Source organism: Anguilla rostrata, chromosome 9 (assembly GCF_018555375.3).
Source record: "Anguilla rostrata isolate EN2019 chromosome 9, ASM1855537v3, whole genome shotgun sequence".
Lineage (NCBI taxonomy): Eukaryota > Metazoa > Chordata > Actinopteri > Anguilliformes > Anguillidae > Anguilla > Anguilla rostrata.
Window position 1 is genome coordinate 27,498,726 of NC_057941.1, and position 23,227 is coordinate 27,521,952.

Genomic DNA, 23,227 nt, shown 5'->3' on the forward strand with positions numbered 1-23,227 from the left:
AAGCCCAGTTAACATTTACATGTGGTGGCAGGGCCCAGAACCTCTGTCATTTCAATGCGTTTGTTAGGCGGAGTGACTGATATTTAACTGCTTATATCTCACATCTCTGATACCAAGGGTTGTTTGAGACTGAATGCCCCAATCATCAGATCACTCATGAAGACAGTAAATGAATCCAGCTGGCTGGTTTGACCTCAAAATTGTATTTTCTATTTTAGCAGATTACATACTGCATTATTTTTTATTAGTTTCATAAACAAGTTAGCATTCCAATTTACCGTTGGTTCATGGTGTCACATATTTCAATTTGAAATGGTAATCTGTGGTCAAAAGAGCAGTATAATGAAAGTTGTCTATTAGCTATATAACATAAGAACACATTGTTAGTACATGTTTTATATTTGCATGCATTCCTGCCAAAGGCTCCAGCAGACAAAGAAACTGACAACCAAACAAACTATGAGATAGATACACAACAGGGAACAGTGTAAGTGGCTTGTTTTATTATAGAAAGAATCCTGCATTTTGCCTCTCTAAAATGTAATGGTTGGTCCACCCTTGAAACAATAACATGTAACTGATAACAGCTTGGCAAACTTTTTTTTTTTACACATCCCTTCTTAAAAAAATGTAGTAAAATTAATCATATATGGGACACCGATCATTTCTGGCCCCAGTATATCAACAAACTTTGCCTGTACATTTGTACATAAAGGACACGTGATGAACAGTTCCCTTCTCAGAGCAGTGAACCTGTGCCCTGAGCGCAGGGGAGTAATCTGAACTGAGATAATCCCACAGTGACTCAGTTAGGGAGTGGTGAACCACCCATTTGCACAAAAAGACCTCTGTAGACAATGTAAAATTGGAGAACCACCACTGTGCAGGGGTGATGTGAGGCACTATAAAGACTGACTTAAATATGATACTTTTTTTTCTGTGAATTTTGAACTGAAATGCATCGCAGCTGAGTTTCCTCATCATTATTATCAACATCATTATCACCCATCAGGAAATTAGATTTTCGAAATGGTAAAATAACATTTACAGAATATTTCACATATTTCATTGTTTTTATTTGTAGCTTTTTTAATCCTGCCCATATTAAGATTTCTGGCTCATACATGGTTCTGAATGACTCTTATAAGACCAGGTTACTGTGAAATGGGGATGATATTTACAGCCATTCATACTTTCCTATTAATATTTTGCTATGAGCCCTATACTAAAGAGTAATGACCTCATTGATGATTTCATTTCCACTTTCTTGTAGTCCATGAAACCAACTTTATGCCAGTGCTACCACAACATGACCTAGCGAATCAGAGTGACCGGGGCAGTCTTTTCATCCAGCCACAGCTGTAAGACCTGCTGGTCAGTGACTGAAGGGTATTTGGTTTTTGGGCTGGCAAATGCTCTTTCTCACCCAAGCCCACAAAAAAAACTACATACCCTATCTGTCCTCAGAAACGTATACTCTGTCTAGTGGATTGAACCTACTGTCATTTTTACATCTCTAGGTTTTACGAGTAGCGGTATGCATAGTTTTGTGGTTCTTCCAGTGAAAGAGTGACAATGTTACTCAGTGTTCCAGTTTTCTGGGATCCCCTGTGTCAAAGCTCACTTGTTTATTTCTTTATTTACTTGTTTTTATGGTGCGGCAGTATCTGTGAAAGAAAAGCAGGCTCTGCTGTCTTCTGGTAAGTATGTTCTACTCCCCAGCTTGTCTCCTCTCACGTGCTCTCTCGTGCTCTCTCTCTCTCGTTCTCTCTCTCACCAACACCTCTCTCTCTCCATTTGGCCTGGGCTAGGAGGAGCCGTTCTGTATGTGAACCAGGAACCTCCCTGCTACAGCACTGAAGACCAGGAAGAAGACCAGGGGTCGAGGGTCACTGTTGCTGGAACTGGTAGCTTTGAGGAAAAAAAGATCATAAGATGATGCCTGATTACTTCAGCAGTCTTTAAAATGGAAATGACAAGCAACATGTGACTCACTGAGATGTGAAAGTGCATAAGAGTGCATGTGGTTAGGGAAGAGGGCTTGTAACTGAAAGGTTGCAGGTTTCATTCCTACAGCAGGTGTATCCCTGAGTAAGCAGTATGGCTTTCAGGTTAAAATAAGCTGCACATGTCACTATATAAAAGTGTGTACTAAATGGATAAAATGTAAATGTGAATATACTGAACATGTCTGTCTGTTTTTTGAGAATGCTGATTAACTACAAATTACAGTTTGTTGGCTACAGTGGCCGGTGAGTAATTAGTAATTACAATTGTTGCAATTGCTGCGACTGCGCAATTATTAAGGAGGAGTGGGAGTTAATCTAGGACCATGGCGCATACATGGCATTTACTCAAAATGACAGAATTCCAGCATATTTTTCTTCCTAATAATAAATTCAGTAATGTTCCGATAAAGAACACAAATGAAACAATGGCTACAGGATGTGTGGCTAAAAAGTCTACAGAAAAAGATGCTCCTGTTTAACAGCCATAATAATAAACAGTACAACTACAAAATTTTTATTTTTAAAAAAATGTCATGGGTTTACCCAAGAGATTTAGACTGAAGTGAAAAGTATTGGTTTTGGAAATGCTTTTTTTCCCCATGATTTAATTTCTGTGGTTATGAAAACACATTCTAAAATTAGCCTTCACCACTCATAGTCATGTGATCTGAGCCAAGATGGCAGAACAGTGCTAACGACCCAGTGTAACCCCGGCCTGGGAGTCCCCCACACTCCTCGGCAGCTGTCCTCCTGGACCATTTCCACACAGTACATTACGTAGGCGGCTGAGTTACACGGGCTTATGATTGATGTGCATGACAGGCTGCTGGCACCGTCTGTATTGTTTATATTGAACCTGCCTTCACGCGCACTTTTTATACTGAATGATAACAGTCACTGGAAGGCTACTCCTACTCACAGCGGAGAAAACTATTTTGCAGCTCTGATGTTCGTTCCAACGAGGAGAACACTCAGGGGTATGTTCCTTTAAAATGTAACAGCTCTTGGCAGAAAGTAAAAAGTTTATATTTGCTAACATTAGCTAACATTCAACTTGTTGAATGCATGTCTAGTTTAATACTGCCCTTCCACTCTTAGGCACTTAGCTATCTCATCTTTAGTCAACTGCTGACTGCTAAACTGAATCAAGCTAAGACTGAAAACAGCCAATCTTGGACAAATATTATAAGGAAGATTGGGAGGCTGTTGTAATGCATCACAAAGGCACGATCTGTACCTAATTCGTTAATAGGTACACTTACTGTGACATGAATGTAGGCATCTCAAATTCTTGGTAGCTGTAGCCCTGTGATATTCTTTTTATTGTAAAACAGCAGTGAAGTATTTATATTTATTTTGGTGGTTTTTTTATAGAGATTGGCCAGAACTCGCTGGGTGGGCATTCACAATTGGGTGTGGTAGTTCAGCTAAGATAAATGAGTGGGCCTGAATACTATTTAGTTGGCCATGGCCCACCCTAGCCCACCCACGCCTATGCCAGCTGTGTAAGAGCAATAGTAAAGAGTGTGGTGTCGCTATTTCTCCTACTGTGCGTGTGAGGGGGTGTGCTGAGGAAGAGGAAGGGGGCGCATGTAACAGATACGGGGCTTGTGGGAAGTGGGGCCTCACCCAGGCAGGTTTTCCCGTCTTTCTGCAGGGACCCCGTAACGCAGCTGCACGCCGCCCCGGTCACCTGACTCGTGCAGATCTGCTGGCAGCCGCCATTGTTCTCCTCACACCAGTCCGACTCTGCGCGGGGGGGGGGGGGGGAAACCACCGTGAAACCTCCTCTATATAGGGTTGCCACCTTCACGTGAGTTCAATCCGGGAGATTGGAATCATACACATCACACAGAATCGCACGCATAGCGCAGATAGCACAAGGCAGTACAGTACGTCTTGCATGCATTGCCATTCAACAATCACTGCCACGCACATTGCTGACTGCAAAGTTTTGTTGAATAATAGAGAGAGAGAGAGAGAGAGAGATGGCTGTTATACAAGAATAGCCTATTTTATTATAAACATAGAGCTATGCCCAAGAAAATTTGGCAACTTCAATGACACTGATCATCATGTCTGTGCACAGCAGTGCTTCTGCGTGGCTTAAATCATAACATGACTCGTCCGTCAACAAATCAGATGCCTGCAACTGAAGTACATGTAGGATTTTGTGTTCCTCAAACCATAAGATTGCAATGATTTAATCAAAATAAGAAACCTGAATGGCAAATACGTTTTATCACGGCATTAATTCTTTAATAAAAAAATCTCCTATTTTGAATTATTTGCATTGCGGGAGACCTTGGCCAAGTCCGGGAATCTCCCAGCCAGTCCTTGAGAGTTGGCAACCCTACCTGAATCCCACACCCTCACTCCCAGGCATGCTGCTATTATTTTTAGCCCCAAGTCTGCGCTGTCTGTGGATATCTGCTGCTGGTGACAGTGTGAGTATCTATCTGTCTGTGCATGTATGTAGCTACGATATGTACATTAAAATTTATAATGTAGGTTTAAACTCCACTGGATGTGGTTAGCATAGTTAACTAGTACCAATGCTTTAGTGATGTGAGAATGATTGACACTAAGGGTGGCCACCCACTTATCACTTATTCCACAGTTCCTGAAAGGGGCCCACTGTCTACAGCCGAGCAAAATTCAACGTGCACCAGTGTGGGATTTCCTCTGGGTTCTCAGCACCCTTGATAGGGTTCTGTATAAGCCCAGGTAATGTTCCTTTGAAATGGATGTCCTCGACAGCAGTGTTTCTACTGGCCTGGTATTCAGTGAGCGCTAATTGCATTTTGGGAGAAAGCAGATGGCTCTGGCGTGTCTCTGAGGCTGAACCCTGCCTTTTTACCCAGAGTCCTCTCTCTCCAGCACATTAATCATGTTATTGGACTGGGAGCATTCTGCCCACCTATGCAGCATATTAGCGCTATTTCTAAATCATGCTAAATCATGGGATTGGTACCTTGACAATTGCAATGCCAGTGTACATTAGGCTAGAAAATTGGTATTTTCTTTAATTCCACTACTTCTGATCAAGCCACAGTCACTTCCCATTTTAAATCTGAAACAGATAGTTTTGTTTGTTGAACAAACACAGATAGAGACAGTACACTCCTAGTTTGTACCATTTTGGTACATCTGTTCACGCCCCCACCCACCCACTGCCGGCACATGTTTGTTATGATACACTGGCCAGATCTTGGAGTCACCCAACCTCCTAAATCCCAATTTAACGGCTGACTGTGATCGGCAGTTGGTGTTATTGGTAAAGGGTGCTGCTTTGTAAAAAGCGATCACTTGTATACTTGTAGCAGAGGAAAATCCATGTTTACAAAGAAAAAGTCCTCCCCCCCCAGTATTTTGTTCCAATCACCTGGATTTGCTATTAAGCACAATTCTGCAGGAGGTAAAACTAATAAGTGAAATCTATGGGCTGAATCTGCTGCCTTGATATGTGAGCACATTCGTGCACTCAACTGGGCCAAAGGACCACCTTAAAATAATACTGCTGAACATTGATGAGACAAAAGGCACATCAGTCGCTTGTGAATAATGGTGTGGTCACCTGTCATAGTGTGTGGGTTACATTGCACATTTCTGTGAATGGCATCCAAACCCTGTTTCGGTTATAGATTCCCCATACTGACCTCTCCGTCTGATTGGTCCTACTGTGAGTATCTGTTCCTTATGCTCGCTGTAGTCTGTGTACATCCTCCTTCTGTGAGGGCAGTTCTGAAGAAACACAAGACACATACACACAGACACACACACACACACACACACAGTGTCAGACACTCATAAAATATGAAAGGAATAACCCATGTCTATGAAACATCATATATTTCTTAGTATAAGCTAGATAATTACATTTGTGGTGTATTTCTGTGAAACACATTATGCATCATCTAGTGAAAGCAAGATCATAGCAGTGGTAACTGTATACTATAAACTGTGGGCTTAGCGTTGTCCCTGGGGAAGTGACTTGGTGTCCTGTGCCCTTGAAATTGTTTTCTTTCAGCCCTGAGATATTTACCCATGAGCTGTGAACTGTTTTCCTTTGAACCAGACTAGCTGGCACTTTGGAAAGACCTAATTTTAGAACAACACCAAGGCGTCAGGCAATACTGGAGCATCAACCCTGAACAAAGTGTTTAGCTGACAGCTTTATCTAATAGCACCACCATGAGGTATACTCTATAAATACTTTTACTATATTATTTAGGGGACATGCCTTTGGTTTTCACTGTGATGTAAATAAGGATTTTTGTTTCTAATGGATTAATTATTAATCATTTTCATCTGTTCTTTTCATCATTTTCAACTGCTGTCTATTGAAATGGTGCCCATTCAGCAAGGTTTTTTATTTTAATTTTATAAATTTGGAATGTCCAATCACCTGCAACCTCAGCTGTGTTCATGCCTAAAGCTCCACTGCTGATTCAGGACAGCGTAGGCACCCACAGATGAAACACGTGGTGTCGCCAGCCGCATCTTTACACACTGCAGACTACAGCTAAGCTCAGAGGAAGACCTTTCATATGCGGCTTCGACTGCAATCTATGGGCACCCGATCGGCCAGCAGGGGTCGCTAGATAGCGCCGAATGTGGAACCCAATCCGACTGAACCCTCCTGTACCTTGGGCATATTGCGTGCCACCCTATGGAGCAGCCGGCCTGACTGGTACTGAGAGTACAGGCCTGGTGACTGGGTCCGGGTGGCGGGGGGGAATCTTACCACTTTGCACGCGTTGGTCTCAGAATCGCAGAGCGAGACGTCGCAGTGCAGGTGCACCTCATCGTAGTCGCCGATGAATTTGAAGACGGTGACGTGGAAGCGACAGGTGAGCGACACCCCGTTCTCCGCCATTCCGATGGTGTTGTCCTTGATGTTGGGGCACCTGGAGCAAATTCACACAGTCTCTTTTTTTTGTTTTGTTTGTGCGGGTGTGTGAAAACTAGCGCGTGTGTGCGTGCGTGCGTGCGTGCGTGCGTGCGTGCGTTTTTTGGCAGACCGCTACCCTTTCTCGATGATGATGTAGCGCAGCCGGTCGCTGCTGTGGCGGGAAGGGGTGGCCCAGCACATGTTCACAATGAGGATGAGCTGGTGCTCGTCCGCGCCCTCCACGAACACGCCCACGAACAGGACGTCCCGCGTGCTCAGCACCACCTCGCCCTCGCGGTACGGGTGCCGGTACGAGGCGTTCTTGTACAGGGCCATCTTGGTGATGAAATTACCCTCCTGAGTAGGCAGAGTTAGGTTGATCACGCTGGAGGGAGGAATCAAGGGAAGATCAGGCATCCATTAGGCAAACAGCTCACTGCAGCCCCCCGAAGGGGTTTTAGTTTCATTGATCTTCTGTCTCTGAAGCACTGAAAAGTCAAGGGCCTGGGCACATACAAAGATGCTGCTTATTCTAATGTTTAATCTCGTGGGGACATGAAAAAACGTTGAGCCTCCACAAATGCCTTTCAAACGTGAAGCATTTTTAAGGGAACCGGAACAAATTCAAAAGAGATTCAATTTATGTCCACAAGAATAAATTCAAAATTTCTGGATCCAGTAAGAGCAGGGGTTTATCAGCTCTGCTCAGGCCTGCTCGCAGGGGCATGGGGGTGGGGAGCTGGAGTCAGGAAAGACCCAGACTCACACAGCCGCAGGCCGTTGTTCTGGGAACAAGAACATCGAAAGACTATTGGATTCATCCTTCAGGGGTCTGAACCACAAAGCAAGTGGCAATAGGCAGCTACTAAAAAAAGCACAGACAGGATATAGGGGGAATAAATTAGGAGGGCAAAAAGCAGTGGGTTACAGGAAATCTCACCTTAGCATGGGCTTGAGCACCGTGTCGAGGGAGATCTTGATATCCAGTTCGTAGGCACAGGAGAACTCCACATTGATAGTCTTGTCTCGGGTGATGACATTGCCTGTGTTGTTCACACTCTCAATCCACACCGTGTTCTTGTACATAATATGAGTGCCATTGGACTGTGGGAGAAACAGGGATAGCAGTCACATTTGCAACAAGAGCATGAATCCATGTTAAAAACCAGGAGTTACTATACCATGACAGAGAATGAAGGCAATGTCTAACAATGCAGCAGGTAAATACTGAGGCTAGATGGGTAAATGTATTGTTCTCATAATAATAATAATAATAATAATAATAATACACTTTTCACAATCTCAAACTGCATTATGGTGAATGAAGAAACTTCACCAATGTGTAGCCCCCATCCGGGTAATGCCATTTTGCACCAGAACACCCACTCACATCAGCTGAGGGGAAGAGGGATGGAAAGTATAAAGGGGCGGGGTTCTGACCAGTACGATGGAGCCGCAGTGGCCCTTCGTGTTGTTGATCTGGAAGGAGATGAAGTCTTCGCCCTCGATCCCAGGGCAGTGCTGGTCATTGATACGCACGTCCTCCCTCTCGAACCCTAGCTGGAAGAGCTTGCACTTGGAGATGGAGACCTCCATCAGAGCATGCTTACATGTCACCTCCGCTTGGATGATGTCATCTTCTCCTAGTGTGTAAAAACAAGTACCTGGTTAGACCAGAGATCTCAAAATCAGGTAATTGAGGAGTTTTCTGTATTTCAGCACTTAAATGACTTAATTTAAGGGCTGACTGGCTTTTAAATTTACTGATTGGCTGAAGAGTCCACAACCTTGTTTCCTAAATCAACAGCCTAGGTTTGCTGCTGATAGAAAGGAAACAACAAAATACTGTAGCCTTCCAAGCCTGGAGTTTGGGAACACTGAACTAGACTGGACCAGAACAGAAATCCAATGCTCTGGTACAGTGATGGGGGCACTGTCAACCACAGTGTTAACCACAGTCTCCCAAAAAACTGCAGTTTTACATCTGACTGAAAACATCATCCCCTACACAGTCCCTTGAATTTCCCATTCACATTGATTTGCGAGGTCAACACTGATGAAATAATATACGTAAATAAAAGCTGGAGAGGAAGACTCTGCTCTCCGCCCCTATGTTGGCCCCCCTCCTAACCCCCCCCCTCACCGCTGTCGTTGCTGGGGAGCTCTGGACATCCACACAGGTCTCCTCCGTTATCCTGATCACAGGTGTTGTTACTGCAGATTTCTCCCACGCAGGGGTCATAGATCCATTCTGCTAAAGACAGTTCCACGCACAACATTAGCTGACTCCATACAAATGGCAAGCTGCTTATCCTAGCACAAAAAGCCGGTTTTTAACACCACCACTCACTAATCACTACCAACACCAAGACAAGCACTACATACAAGCATGCATATACCCATTTGCCCCAGTGCAAGAACATAAGAATACGAAATGCTGGGAACAGGCCACTCAGTTAAATTAGTTTAATTAGCTCAATGAACTAGCAACAGGCTATGCATTAACAGAGTAAGCCCACTGGATAATACATTATTACAAATCTATGGTTTCATTTAGTAGCCAGATGACAGGTAGTCAATTCTACATATTCCAGATCTTCCAGGTCGTCATTTAGAGAATCAGCGCAGGGACGTTGCAAATGCTCAGGTATTTTTTCGATTTCTCAGCTGTCCATGTACTGTAAATCTTCATATCATAAACTTCATCAAACAAACTGCCCCAAGAGGAAGAGACAATAGCACTGCATACTATGGAATTAATTCAAATTAACATTTTAAAATAACCAAATGAAATAACTAACAGTTAGCCAAGATGTTCTGTGGTCAAAGACAGCCCTAATTGAAAAACATACGTACAAATACATATTTCCAATACATGTATTTGAAATACTGCCCGTCCCTGCTTCTACCTCCTGCCCAACAGGTGGCGCTGTCCCCTTACAGCAGTTCTCCTGAGTGATCCACTTGGTGGTGAGCGTTCCGAAGGAGCGGCAGGCCTCGGCGTAGGCGGCCAGGGAGCCGCAGACCTGGGCCTTGCGGTGGTTGTAGCAGCCGTCCAGGTAGCAGGACTGGTAGAAGGGCTTGGGGTCCAGCAGGCCGTGGCAGGGCTGGAAGAAGCCCTTCATCTGGGTGAGCTTCTGGCAGCCGTCCTCGCCCTGCAGCTCCGACACCGCCGTGTTGTCGCAGGACTGCGCCAGGGCCACGTACTGAGTCTCGTCACAGCTAGCGCGCCGCAAAAACACGCAGACAGGAGAAAAGCGCATTCCCTTATTTTATTTTTTTTTTTTAACACGTTGCAGTTTTTCAATGTTAGTTTCTCAATAATTTTTTTGCTTTAGGTCTAGTTTATACTTCACTGTATCACTTAGGAAAACTGTGTTTACAGCATCGCATAAACAACATCAAGCACAATAGACAAAAACATAGAGGTTAATATCACAGTGCTACTGACCATTCTGTAAGTCCTAAAGTCTGAAAAAAATGGAATGTTATTATGTATTAATAACATGATGTATATGATATATATTACGTTATTAAACATCAAATAGGTTGTTCTGATCCTCGATGCCAATTGGCTGAAACCGCATTCTACGGTGATTGTAAATCTGATATATTTATCAATGGACGCATCCAAGATCTATATGCATGCCATGGTCTTTGCACATATGGCCTATTGTATCACAAGTTGGTCACAAGCTGGGGAAACCACAGTAAGACCTTTACAAACAAGCTGTTAAGATACTGGACAAAAAGCCATTGCAATACCATCACTGCCCTATCCTCTCCAAATACAACCTATTTAATCTGGACAACTTCAGAAAATACTCTGATGTCTGTCTTGTGTTTAAAATCATACATGACTTAGCCCCCCCCACCACTTAAAGATTTCGTCATGCTCTGTGCAGACCATAACACCAGGGTCACTCGAACCTCAACTAGAGGTGATTGTGTCACTCCCAGGCGTCGCACTAAATTTGGACTTCTTCTGTTTCAAATAAAGCAATTTCTCTTTGGAATTCCCTTCCGTCGGACATTAAAAACAACAATAACTTGCAAGCTTTTACACCTCAAGTCAAAGCATGGATTAAGGCAAACCAAACCTGCCAACATTAACTCAAAGCAACTAGCACACGCGCACACACGGATTGTTATTGAACTCATTACAGGATGTTCCTCTCCTGTCCACATGAGGATTGAGTCCTCTGTGTTTTTACTATTGTAACGTCATGTAACTGTATTGTAATGTATTATTTAATTAGTTTTATAGTGTATTTTGTATACTGTGATTGTCCTGACTTTCTTGACTGTTTTATGTGTGACTGTTTTATATGTGATTGTTCTGACTCTTTTGTATACTGTGATTGTCCTGACTGTTTTATTGTTGTACACCTGCCCAGGGACTGCAGATGAAAATGAGCTCTTAGCTATATCTGGTACAATGCATCAAATTTCTATTGCTGAAATTTATGTTAAGAATTGTACATTGTCCCTGTCAAATGAAGTAAAGTAAAGTAAAGTAAAGTAAAGTATAGTGAGAGTTATTCAGACAGCCTTTTTGTAAATACTATCACACCAGGCACAAACCGTTACTTACACATAATATCACAAAATAAATAATATTGTGTCATCAATCCTTTCGATGCATAGATACAATTTTATAGAAACAAAACGGGAGTCGAGGCCGTGCCGTATCGTGAGTGCAGCCATGGCTACGTGGGTTTACTGGCACTGCGGTTCGCATTGTGCTTAACAGCTCCCCAGTAGCCATGACTGTATCCATGACACAGCACTGTTATACCATAACTACACCTCACCTGTTCTGCATGCCGTTGGTCTTCCAGCTCTGTGCCAGCTCCAGGGCGCTGAGCGCCGGCTTGCCGCGGGAAGTGATGTAATCGTCGGTGGGGTCCCCGTTGAAGTTGCCGCACAGGCCGCACACCTTGTTCTGCAGCCGCGGCCCCATGGTGATGGTCAGGGTGTTGAAGCGGTTGTAGCGCACCTGGATGTCCTGCACCGTGTCGATGACCAGGAAGCCCTCCGACGTGGAGACCCGGGTCATCAGGCCCGTGATGAAGGGCACTGACACAGGCGTGCCGTTCACCTGACCAGCGCACGTGCACGCAAACGCACATGCACGTGCAAGGAAACATATGCGGGCACGTGAACGCACGTGCAAGGGAACACACGCAGGCACGTGAACGCACAAACGGGCACAAACACACAGACATGCATGACCACACACACATATATGCAAACACACACACGTCAAACACAATCATCAATGATAGTACTAATGTTTGCATGATTACCTAATCAGGAAAGACCATGACTAGGGCAGGTAACCAAAGGTATAATTATATCTTCAATAATTGGAACCCTTAATCCTTATGTAATTACTGTTACTGTTTATGCTTAACTTCTTATTGCCTAAACAGTGGTCTTTAAATGAAACGTGGCTCCAGTGATAAAGCCTGGCTTTGTCGCAGAATGAGTTCCATCATTAAAGGGAGGACGGAAGAAGGTGCGAGAGCCTCGTGCCACTACAGTTTCCAACCTGGCGAGAAAGGAGGCATCCTACCCACAGACCTTGACAGTGGTGCCGGAGATGAGGATGTTTTCCTCGTTGATGTAGAGGTAGGCGTGGGAGATGGTGGTGAGGTTGGGCGTGCTCCACTTGTCGAAGTTGGCGATGAGCTGGAAGGAGAGCTCGGGGAGCTTGTGGCAGATGGTGGAGAGGACGAAGGAGCAGGAGGCGGGGAGGCGCAGGGAGGCGCCGTCGAAGGTGCGGAAGACGCCGCCGCCCGAGGCCACGCAGTGCTGGCTGCGGCGGGCGAAGCAGCCCCGCACGCCGTGCCGCAGGGCGCACTCCTCCTCCGCCTTGCAGCGGCGCGGGTCGCACTGGATCAGGTTCCGCCCGATGCACTGGCAGCGCTTGGTGCAGTCGCTGTTCCAGAAGAGCTGCTTGGGCTGGGAGAGAGAGAGAGAGAGAGAGAGAGAGAGGGAGGGGGAGGGAGAGGGAGAGAGAGAGAGAGTGAGAGAGAGAGAGAGAGGGAGGGAAAGAGAGAGAGCGGGAGGGAGAGAGAGAGAGAGAGAGAGAAGGGAGGATGAAGAGAGAAGGAGAAGCAGAGGGAGGGAGGGAGAGAAAAAGAGAGACAGAGAGAGAGAGAAAGAGAAGGGAGAAGAAGAGAGAGTAGGACAAAGTTATGCAGGAAGCAGGAAGGTGTTAATGAGAGGGAGGGAGGAGGGAGGGAGAGAGCAGGGAGGAGAAAAAGACAGAAAGTGAGGGAGGGAGAAAGATAAGGGGTTGGGAGGGGGGAGACAAAGAGAACAAGAGACAAGGAAAGAGAGAGAAAAACAGAGGATGAGACGGTTCCTCTCCCAGATCCTTGTAGCATGTCACAGTTTACAGATGCACAGAGAGCGAGAAGGCGGTGAGAGGGGGACGGGCGGGAGCCTCACCTCGTAGTACTTGCCGTCGGTGTAGCAGCCGCAGTTCTGGTTGAGGATGCAGCTCTTGCCGTTGATGACGTAGCCCTGGTCGCACTGGCAGCCCTCCACGCAGTAGTGGTTACACTCCCGCTGCCCGCGCGCGGGGGCGCACTGCGGCTGGCACACCGTCATGCAGCTGGCGTAGTGGCTGTTCGCCGGGCATGTCAGCACTGGGCACCGAACGGGAAACGCGCGTCAGTCAGCCGGCTAAACTGTCCGACTCCCGAAAGATGGCAACATGAAGTTCACCAGAATGTCCTTGTTGATACAGGATGGTTGTAACTCTGAGAACATTTGAGAGTCTATAATGGAATTATAATGAATAGAACTGGAATTTAAATTATATTTATGTCAGTCACTTTCTCTCCTGTGTGACACTGAAATTACTCTCAATCATTCTGAGAGGTTAACACTAATCAAGCAGTGTAAGAGGAATGGGTTTGCTGAAACAAAATTTGGTGTGAGAAATACACTCAAGTTGTGATGTGACCATGAAATAAAATCAACTGAAATTGCTTTGAGAGGTTAATGCTAAACAAGATATGTAACAGAAACAGGTTTGTTAAAACTTGGAAAAAGGTAGAAATAAGAAGTTTGGAAGAAGAAAGGCATGTCCACATCCCACATGACAGCGAAATTAAATGATCCAAAATTGCATTGTCTATACGGGCTTGTTGAAACTCTGGGAAAGAAATCATGGAACAAACTGACAAGCTGCAAAAACATTTGGAAAAGGAAACACTGTCTTGTCACTTTCTTAGGCCACCATGCAACAGCAAAAAGAAGTCTTGCTAAATGAGGTGGCTAAAAAAGAGGCATAACAGGAATGGTCTTGTTAAAACTGGGGATATTTGATAAACAATATTTTTGAATGACACTGGGTTTGTTTACGCTCTGGGAGGATGTTCCGGAAAGCCAGTAGACTTGCACACACCACCGACGCATGTGAAGCCCTAAGTTGATTATGCTCCGTAATACATGAAAATAATCAAATTTCATGCAAAACAAACAAGAGCTGTGCTCTGTGTTGTGGGGACACGCTCCAGATCTAAGCTCTGCTACATCCCCTTTTATTTTATATTTTTCTACAAATTAGAAGTGGACACGTGTTCTTTCTCTGACAGAGAGGGGCTGTTTAAGCTCATCATGTATATTTCTGTTTCACGGTCGTTTCTCATTTACTGTGTTGGATGCCATTGTATGCTCTGTGCTACAACCTCTTGGTTAGGACTCCCTTTACTTTACTTTACTTTACTTGGATAAGTAAAATATGATAAATTTAAGAATAAAAGGCAGAAGCAGAACCAACCACAAGGAGTAGCCTGCCTCCAGCCAATCACAGGGATGCCTTGGGTTTGGCAGGCGCTGGCGTAGATCTGCAGCCAATTGCAGATAGTTTCTGCGGCTCCCTGGTCCAAACAGGTGTCCTGCAGGCAGCTCTGGTAGAAGTAGGCCGGGGGCACTTTGCTATGGCAACGGGAGAACACTCCCCGACGGTCAGCGATCAGCCCGCACAGCCGGACCGCTTCCGGCTCCACGTAACCGTACAGCCCGTCTCCCAGGTGAAACCGCTTGCCGTGGTTGTCGTCGTTGCCGTCGTCGGTCTCCACTGCCAGGTCGCCGTCGGCGGCCAGCCCCCGCTCCACCAGGCCGCAGCGGGGGCAGGTGTCCCCGCAGCCCACCTGGCAGAAGGTGTCCCTCTCCGCCCAGGCCATGCCCCACTCGGTGGGGGTGAGGAGCGGGGGCGCCGGGGGCAGTCCCTGGCACAGCCCGCAGGTGGCGCCGTAGAGGCTGCGCGGGAGGCTCAGCAGCAGCAGGGTGTTCCAGTCGAAGGCCACCTTGAGCCCGAAGTCGGTCTCGAGAACGAGCTGCAGCCCGAACGTGAACATGTTGACCCTCCCCGGGCCCAGCTTCAGAGGAAGGTACAGCCGCTCCTTGTTCACCTGTGGGGCGGATCATGGAGCTCAGTTTCACTCACAGCAACACCCTTTACCTGCTGCATGAGCTACATCTATACATAGGTATTTACCAGGCTCTCTCAATTAAGTGACTTTTCACCCTAAAAGCAGAGATGTCACAACTAGTAGTAACAGTCAGTTTGTAAGGCTACAGCATACGTTTAATTGCCATAGTAGATGTGAGAGGGAGATTAACGATATAGTGCTATATGTAGCATAAGGGTTCCAGAATGCAGTAGTCAGGGCAATCTATTATAAACGTGTAATAAATACCGAATTTGGTGTTTGTTGAACCAAGCTTCAGCATAAATAAGTATGCTTTCAGCCTGAAAGCTCATTCCAAACACAGAAAAAGGCTTCTGTGATATTTGAGTTTGTGAGCCTTATCAACCTTCCTGACTGACAGATAGGAGTAATAGGTCTTATGTTTATTCTTATTGAGCCAAAGACAGTTAAATAAACTGGCACACCTTTCAGTTGCATTTTTATAATTTGTTTAGGTAAATGATCCACAGTCCTGATCCTGGAAAGCCAACTGTGCTGGTTTTTGTTTTTGCCTTAAAAACGGATTCAGACCCAAGAAACACCCAGGGGCTTCAATTATACAATCATCTTAGAATCTATCCTAAATGTGAGCATATGATCATTTCCTAAAATGTTCCTGTGAACGATTTTTAAAATGCCCACATGCACAAATAAATGTTCCAAAATCCTTCCTATGCATGATCCATTTATAAATCACAAATTATCTGAAAATTGTGCGCACGGGTTCATTTTTGTTTAGGGCCACCAAAATCCTAGAGCAGTCTCTGACTGGTTTAAGTGATCAATTGCTGTGCTACTCAAGTGCTAAGTAACAGCAAAGTCCAGCAGACATCAAAAAGAACCACTACATAAAATAACTGAATGCAATCATTTAGTTATCTGAATGAACAAAAACAATATCAGGCAATATTGATCTTTCTTTAAAAAAATTGATTTCAGAGAGTAGTTTTTTACCAGGACCCTGCAGTGCTAAGCCAACACTCACAAAGTTTATATTAATCCAGCAGTGACCACATGTGCTCAGTTAAAAAGTACTCTAGCATCTGGTTCTCAGTTGCTTGTGACAGACTTACCGTGACGGTGTGTTTGTAACTGCGAGACACCTCGATCTCGTAACTGTACACCTCCAGGACGAACCCCTTCACCCAGATGGCTTGTCCGGTGTCGCGGTCCTCGTTCCTCGCCGACAGCACAAAATGCGGGAAGATGTCGCCCGCGTCCGAGTCCCCTTCGCCCAGCCCTGCGCCCGCCCCCTCGTCGTCGTCCTCCTCCCTCCCGCAGTCGGTGGAGACCAGCCGGAGGGAGCAGCTGCTCTGCAGCTCAAAGGGCATCCCACCGAAGGGCAGGAAGTGGCCGTATCCCGCGGCGATGCACACGGCCTCGGTACGGGGCTGGCAGAAGTACAGCCCGCTGTTCTCCGTGCAGTACTCCTCCGGGCCACAGGGGGCGACGTGGCAGTAGACGCGGTTGTCGGAGCCGTTGCAGAAGCAGCGCTCCTCGCACTCCCAGTCCATCCAGAAGGTCTCGTTGGTGGCCATGTGCCGGCCCCGGTGGAGGCAGCCGCAGTCGCTCTTGGGCACACACTGGCCCTCCTTCAGGGCATACCCGTCCTCGCACTGGCAGCCCTCGGAGCAGGGCAGCGGGCATGGCCTCTCCGGCTCCAGGTTGGTGCAGGTCATCGGGCAGGCCGTGGTGCACTCCTCAAAATGGCTGTTCTCAGGACAGGGCAGGGCTGCAGAGAACAGAGACGGAAAGAGAAGAGAAACTGACTGGCAAGCGAGGCACAGTCACTACCCTTTTCATCAGCAGCTGTTTAGTGTACTGTTCACTCTCAAGGACAGTTGTGGGGAAAAGGAAGCACAAAAATATATTGTGTTACAAAATACGGAACACCCTCATGAGCAAATAGATCAATAAACTACAATGAAAATGGAGGTTTAAATTGCTATGTAGATGGCAAAGAGGTATAACCCAATCAAAAAACGCTGAGCAAACCATACTTTTTATGAAACATATATGCACTAATAAATGTTTTGATTGTGGTTATACTGGGCAGCTCCCAGGTGTGAATGTGTATGAGTGTGAAGCAGGGCGTTCCTGCAAAAGAACATCAGTGATCAGTGAACCTACCCTGGGTAAATAAATGTAAAAAAATAAAAAAAATATGTAATGTATCCTTCCTTCAGGGTAACACTGTAGAATACAGTATTATTATTAAAATAACTACAGTTAACTCCTATTTGGAAGTTATGCCCCAATTTGCATCAACCTGTAGTGTCTGTAGCTCAGCCCTATTTCTGCAAAATCCTCCATCAATTTGGGAGAGTGTGGATCACGAAGGTCAAATCTGACAGCATCCTTCCTGCTGTGCCGCTCTGTTAATTTCATAAAATTCACAATCAATTAATAAATAATAATATAACTCCCAATAAATGTAGTACATTTCCATAGCTCTGTTATGTTGTAAACCTCCCTGCCCGTTGGCACTCAAGCAGACCCGTGAGCGCTACAGAGGGAGCGCTGAGGCGGGCGTGGCACGTACGGCAGCTGGTGGCGCTCCTCCAGGCGCCGAGGCTGATCTGGGCGTCCTGGCAGGCGGACGCGTACGCCTGCAGCGAGGAGCAGAGGGCGGAGCGGTTGCCCTCGCGCACGCACATGTTGTACAGGCAGTTGCGGAAGAAGGGGGAGGGGCTGACGGCGTCGTGGCAGGCCAGGAAGGAGCTGTTGCCGGGGTCGTTGATGTTCCCGCAGAGCCAGGGGCTCTGGTAGAGGCGCAGGTCCACGCACACGCGGTACAGGTCCTCGCAGTCGCCGTTGCAGGTCAGGTCGTCGGCGATGGCCCGCCAGCCCTCGGCGAAGAGCTCGGCGCTCTCGGCCTGCCGCCCGTTGGGCAGGCGCAGGTCGTCCGAGGCGTTTCCGTTCAGGTAGCCGCACAGGCCGCAGGTGGCGTTGTAGAAGCGCGTGGAGATGGTGACGTTGAGCAGGCCCTGCCGCGCGTACTGGAGCCGCACCAGGCCGGTCCACTCCACCACCGTGGCGTTGCCGGGGGCGCGGTACACCAGCAGGGTCTCCAGGGGGTGCACGTACGGCAGCTGGATGGGCTCCGAATTGAGCTGCGGCGACAGGAACATTATTCAGCAAGACCTCGGCAAAAAGCCGTGTGGAAGGTTACAAAAATTAACCAGAAAAAATATTAGTTACAAATGTCGAATTTGTACTTACAACTGTATCAAACTAATTTAAATTAACACATTAATGTGCAGACCAAAATTAATAGAGGTGCCAGATTGAGAATTATGAGCTGGGGTTGCCAGAAATTAAACTCACAGTTACGGATACTCGCACATATTCCAATCTCTAGAAATGCAGGACTCTTAATAACATTACCCTTAATAACTCTCTTACAACACTAAACTCCTTCTTACTAACATTTATTTATGTTTGATTAATCATCAGCAATGAAATTTAACTGCAATATATTTGTCATGGGTTAGTTTCACGTTTTCCGCCTGGTCCCGTTCTAAGCAGGTAGGGAGAGCACTGACCTTGACCATGTTAAAATCCGACCCCCCCAGCTGCACCTCCAGGGGCCCCAGCCTGGCGACCACGGGCCGCACCCAGCCGGGGCCTTTGTTCACCAGCCTGCGTCCGATCTTCACCTCCACGGTGGAGAGGTTCCGGGCCGCCGCCCCCGGCCCCACCCCCACCCCGCAGGACTTGAGGAGGAAGTAGGAGTTCTCCTCGGGGAAGGAGAGGGGGGTCCCGTCGAAGGTGGACAGCACCTGGCTCTGGGACAGGAAGCAGGCGCTCTCCCGGCGGGGGTAGCAGCCCAGCCAGCCCTGCTCGGCGGCGCACACCTCCCCCTCCTCGCACGCGTCGTCGAAGCAGGAGATCTCGCCCTCGGGCCCGCACACGCAGCGCTGGGAGCACTCCCCGGGCGAGCCCGCCCAGAAGGACTCGTTTCGCGGGTAGTAGAGCCCGTCCCGCTCGCAGCCGCAGTCCTCCCTCCGGACGCAGTGGCTGCCGCTCAGGACGTGCCCCTCGTCGCACTGGCACCCCTCGGTGCAGGGGTGGGCGCAGTAGAGGTGAGCGGTCAGGTCGGAGCAGGACGCCGGGCAGCTGCTGGTGCACACCTGGTAGCTGCTGTACTCCGGGCACGCCAGAGCTTACGGCATGCGAGGACGAGAGAGGAGACGACAGGGACGATAAGCATTTGACAATTTACCAAATTTAAAAAACCTTGAATTAAAAAACCTTGAATTTTTCCCCTTTTTATTTGATACATAAATAGAAGGCCTGTATTGTAATCGTCAACATATAATGGAGTGCTCACTTCCAAGGCTTGACACAGTGCTAAGTGCTTTTAGACTTCAGGAAAACGGAATGTTTCGATTGGCTGAAAGGCCTGTTCTCATTATGATGCGTGCTCATGTTATTTCTGTGTTCTCACGACTCACCACAGAAGGAGCGTGACCTCCAGGAGCGGATGGTGACCCCCAGGGCCTGGCAGGCCAGGGCGTAGGCCTGTATGGCCTGGCAGAGCGTGGTGATGTTGTCGCGGTTGCTGCACATGTCGTAGACGCAGCTGTAGACGAAGGCGGTGGGGTCCACCACGCTGCGGCAGTCCCTGAACGGCCCGTCCGTCTTGTTGATCAGGCCGCAGTAGTCGGGCCGGAAGTAGAAGGATTCGGTGGCGGGGTCGCAGAGGCTGCAGTTGTGGGCGCAGCCGTCCGTGCAGCGCCAGTCGGCGTCCTCCACGTGCCAGCCGCCGCCCAGCTCCACCACGGTCTCCGCCAGGGAGCCGTCGGGCAGGACGGGGTCATCGGCGGGGTCGTCGTTATAGTTACCGCACAGGCCGCAGGTGTTATTGAAGTAGGAGCTGGGCAGCGAGATGGAGGCATAGTGCTGTCCGTCGTACGTCACCAGTAGCCCAAAGTCCGCCTCCAGGGCTACTGCTACGCCCGATTGGTACACGCGCACAGCTCCCAGCTGCAGCTGCACTGGCAGCGTCTTCATCAGGCCGTCTACCTGCAGGAGGTCCGATATGCGTTCAACAAGGCAAACGCTTGCTATCGTTTGCAAGCTAATATAAACTTTTTACTCCAAAGAAAGTTTGCAAATGCTAGCTGAACATTTGAACGGGGAACAAAATGGCTGCCAAAATGAATGGTAAATGGTAATGGTACAGTAAATTGACTGCATTTATACACCGCATTTTCAGCAACTACTGAACTGCAATGAATGCCTCATGATAAGTCAAAATAAGTCAACTCAGTTAACTATCATTCAGAAGTAAATTGCTCAACAGTATCTTTTACAAATGAGTTTGCTGCAGATCTTATGCTTTTTGATTATTTTTAACTTTTTGTAAACTCCTGAACATTTGGTTCCTATTGAAGTCTGTTCACGTTCATTTAAAATTCTGAATTTTGCCGTGTGTGCACTTTGCAACACACCCATGCATATTCAGGAAATCAATAAAGGTTTAGTATACACGCTTGCCTCTACAGATTAAGACCTGGCAGTTCTTTGGGTTTTTTGTCCAAGATGAGGTGCACAACCTTTGCACGATAAAATATCCAGCGTGAAATCAACTCTGATAGAGTACATTTTACTCTAATGGAGCGCATTTGGTCTTGGACTCACATAAACTGTTGCAGTTAAATTAACAAAGATCATTTTTGAGTTTCGAGTGTCGAAACATTTATATATCCTTCTTACCTGTAATCGTAAATATTACAATATATTTCCCATCAGTGGCGTCACTAGGCACCAACCCTGGTGACACCACTGATGGGAAATATATTGTGATATTTATACACCCCCAACCTGTTGTTTCTACCTCTTTTGGGGGTGTCCAAGTCTTAATTAGGGGGGTCAGACCCCCCCAATCACCCACGCAATTCGAACCCTGACTATACAGCATACTGAAGCCCGTCTCACATAATCCCTGCCTACTGTCATTAAGGAGTTTGACGGGGATAAAAGAATGCAGTTTACATGAAAGGACCCTACAGCACGTTTCATTACTGTGTGAAATATGGGTGTCTCACCTGCACAGTGCCCAGACTTCCTTTTGGTAAGGTGACGCGGTGGCCGTACAGCTCCACGGTGATGTCACGCAGCCAGGAGACGGAGGTTACCCCGCGGTTCTCGTTCTTGGCCTCCACGCTGAAGGAGGGCAGCCCCGCCACCTCCCAGCAGGGCCGCGCCAGCAGGTAGGAGCAGGTGCCCTGGAAGTGGTACAGGAAGCCGTCGAAGGTGTGGTAGTGCGGGTCGCCGAACACCACGCAGGTGCTGGTCCTGGTGGGCTGGCAGTGGTACGCCCCCTCAAGCTGCTCGCAGGTCTCCAGCTGGCCACACAGCGCCTCCCGGCAGATCACCTCGTTCCCCAGATCCAGGCAGCGGCAGCGCTGGGAGCACCGATCTGACAGCCAGAAGACCTCCCCGCGCCTGTAAAAGCGGCCTGAGCCGGGAGATGAAGTATAATGGAGGAGCGGGGAAAAGTGCGGTCTGCTTAGCAGCAAAGTATAAGCGAAACACTTATACTTTGTTACTCTGCACTCAAAGATTTCCTTTTTAAGAGACTTTTAAGCTTTTAAGTGACATAACTCATATCGATTGTACACTGCTTTATTTTGCAGTGTTATTGTGTTGTTTATGATGTTTCTGTCCTTGATGTTAAGCTGGGAGTATACTTGAAAAGAAGGCGAACTCGGCCGAAATCAAACCACAACTGAACAACATGGCGCTGCATACAATACAAACGCACGTATACTCATAGCGGCTTAACACTGAGTGGGGCACAGATTCAGATTCTGCGGTTGTGATAACCGCAGGAAACGTTTGCCGCAAGACACGCATGAAACAACAATAGCTGTGGTAACAGCTTTAATGTATTTAGTGCAGCACAAAAGAAAAGAACAAAGATAAGAGTATGTTCGTCAGCAAGTGTTGCCAACTATTTTCTATGGAAAGTAGCTAAGGCCTCCTCTAAAAGTCACTAGAAGCCGCTAGATGACGCCATACGTTAATTTGCATATGTATGACATCACCACATAATCATTTGCATATAAAAAACGTATGTTAAGCCACGCACGGCGATAGGCATAGCGTAGGTTTTGTGTCTATCTGCCCTCCAATGACGTTGGCCGAGCTGCGTAGTATCTGCTAGATCTGTAGAACATCTACTTCCGTGTAAATACAGCAGCTGATTCTACATAGGTCAATCATTACCTTTATAAACGTGGGCAACGCTAGAGCACTAGGAAAGGCAGACGTGATGTCATTTACAAATTGGTGAAAGGTGATTTTTGTTGTTTCTCGACAACGAGAATGGAGGTTGCCAAAGTTGCGAGAAGTCGCCAAATTTGTCGCTAGTCGCTAGATAAGCTTTTTAGTCACTAGGGAAGGTCAAAAAGTCGCTAAATCTTGCGACAAATTGGCAACACTGAACAAGTGCAGCCAACCACGTGATATTTTTGACCAATCTCTGCATTTACATCAGTGTGCGAACAACTTGGCTAGTTTGGCAAGCAGGGATGTGCACACTGCCGTGGCCAAAGTCAATATGCAAATTTTTCGTTTTCTCCACAAATTCTTCAGTTTAGGTCATTCAATTTGTATGAATTAGCCAAAGTTTGTTTCCGCAGCAGGTATACTCCCAGCTTTAGGGTGTCTCTGTAGCTTTAATTGTAGTTTTTGTGATTATGTCTGACAATTCTATGTGCATCTATGGGTATATGAAAGTGTTTAATAAATAAAACGCATTATTATGACTATTATTATTAGTGTTATGGACAGAGTGGACGCTTGCCATTATCTGAAAGACC

The 23,227-nt window shown here is 46.9% G+C and overlaps 1 protein-coding gene and 1 long non-coding RNA gene across 5 annotated transcripts in view; one reads left to right on the forward strand and one right to left on the reverse strand.

The window, feature by feature from the left end:
* Positions 1-481: 481 nt before the first annotated feature.
* The window catches only part of tecta (tectorin alpha), a 32,729-nt gene continuing 9,983 nt past the window's right edge, over positions 482-23,227 (reverse strand). For 2 of the 4 annotated variants that reach the window (XM_064351479.1, XM_064351480.1), the window contains 18 exons: positions 21,449-21,861; positions 19,853-20,423; positions 18,941-19,560; positions 17,938-18,508; positions 16,469-17,127; positions 14,702-15,335; positions 13,363-13,562; positions 12,490-12,870; positions 11,718-12,004; positions 9,845-10,125; positions 9,047-9,157; positions 8,344-8,546; positions 7,844-8,007; positions 7,040-7,288; positions 6,757-6,919; positions 5,669-5,753; positions 3,639-3,758; positions 482-1,911 (listed from right to left, as the gene is read on the reverse strand). In XM_064351479.1, the coding sequence (XP_064207549.1) occupies positions 1,808-1,911; positions 3,639-3,758; positions 5,669-5,753; positions 6,757-6,919; positions 7,040-7,288; positions 7,844-8,007; positions 8,344-8,546; positions 9,047-9,157; positions 9,845-10,125; positions 11,718-12,004; positions 12,490-12,870; positions 13,363-13,562; positions 14,702-15,335; positions 16,469-17,127; positions 17,938-18,508; positions 18,941-19,560; positions 19,853-20,423; positions 21,449-21,861 (5,816 nt within the window). In that variant the 3' untranslated portion in view covers positions 482-1,807. Of the gene's footprint in view, positions 1,912-3,638; positions 3,759-5,668; positions 5,754-6,756; positions 6,920-7,039; positions 7,289-7,843; positions 8,008-8,343; positions 8,547-9,046; positions 9,158-9,844; positions 10,126-11,717; positions 12,005-12,489; positions 12,871-13,362; positions 13,563-14,701; positions 15,336-16,468; positions 17,128-17,937; positions 18,509-18,940; positions 19,561-19,852; positions 20,424-21,448; positions 21,862-23,227 lie in introns of those variants that run through there. The other 2 variants (XM_064351481.1, XM_064351482.1) reach the window with 2 other exon arrangements.
* Positions 1,610-2,181, forward strand: LOC135263456 (uncharacterized). Its single transcript, XR_010332466.1, has 2 exons — positions 1,610-1,700; positions 1,812-2,181. It is a non-coding gene; the product is annotated as an uncharacterized LOC135263456 (long non-coding RNA).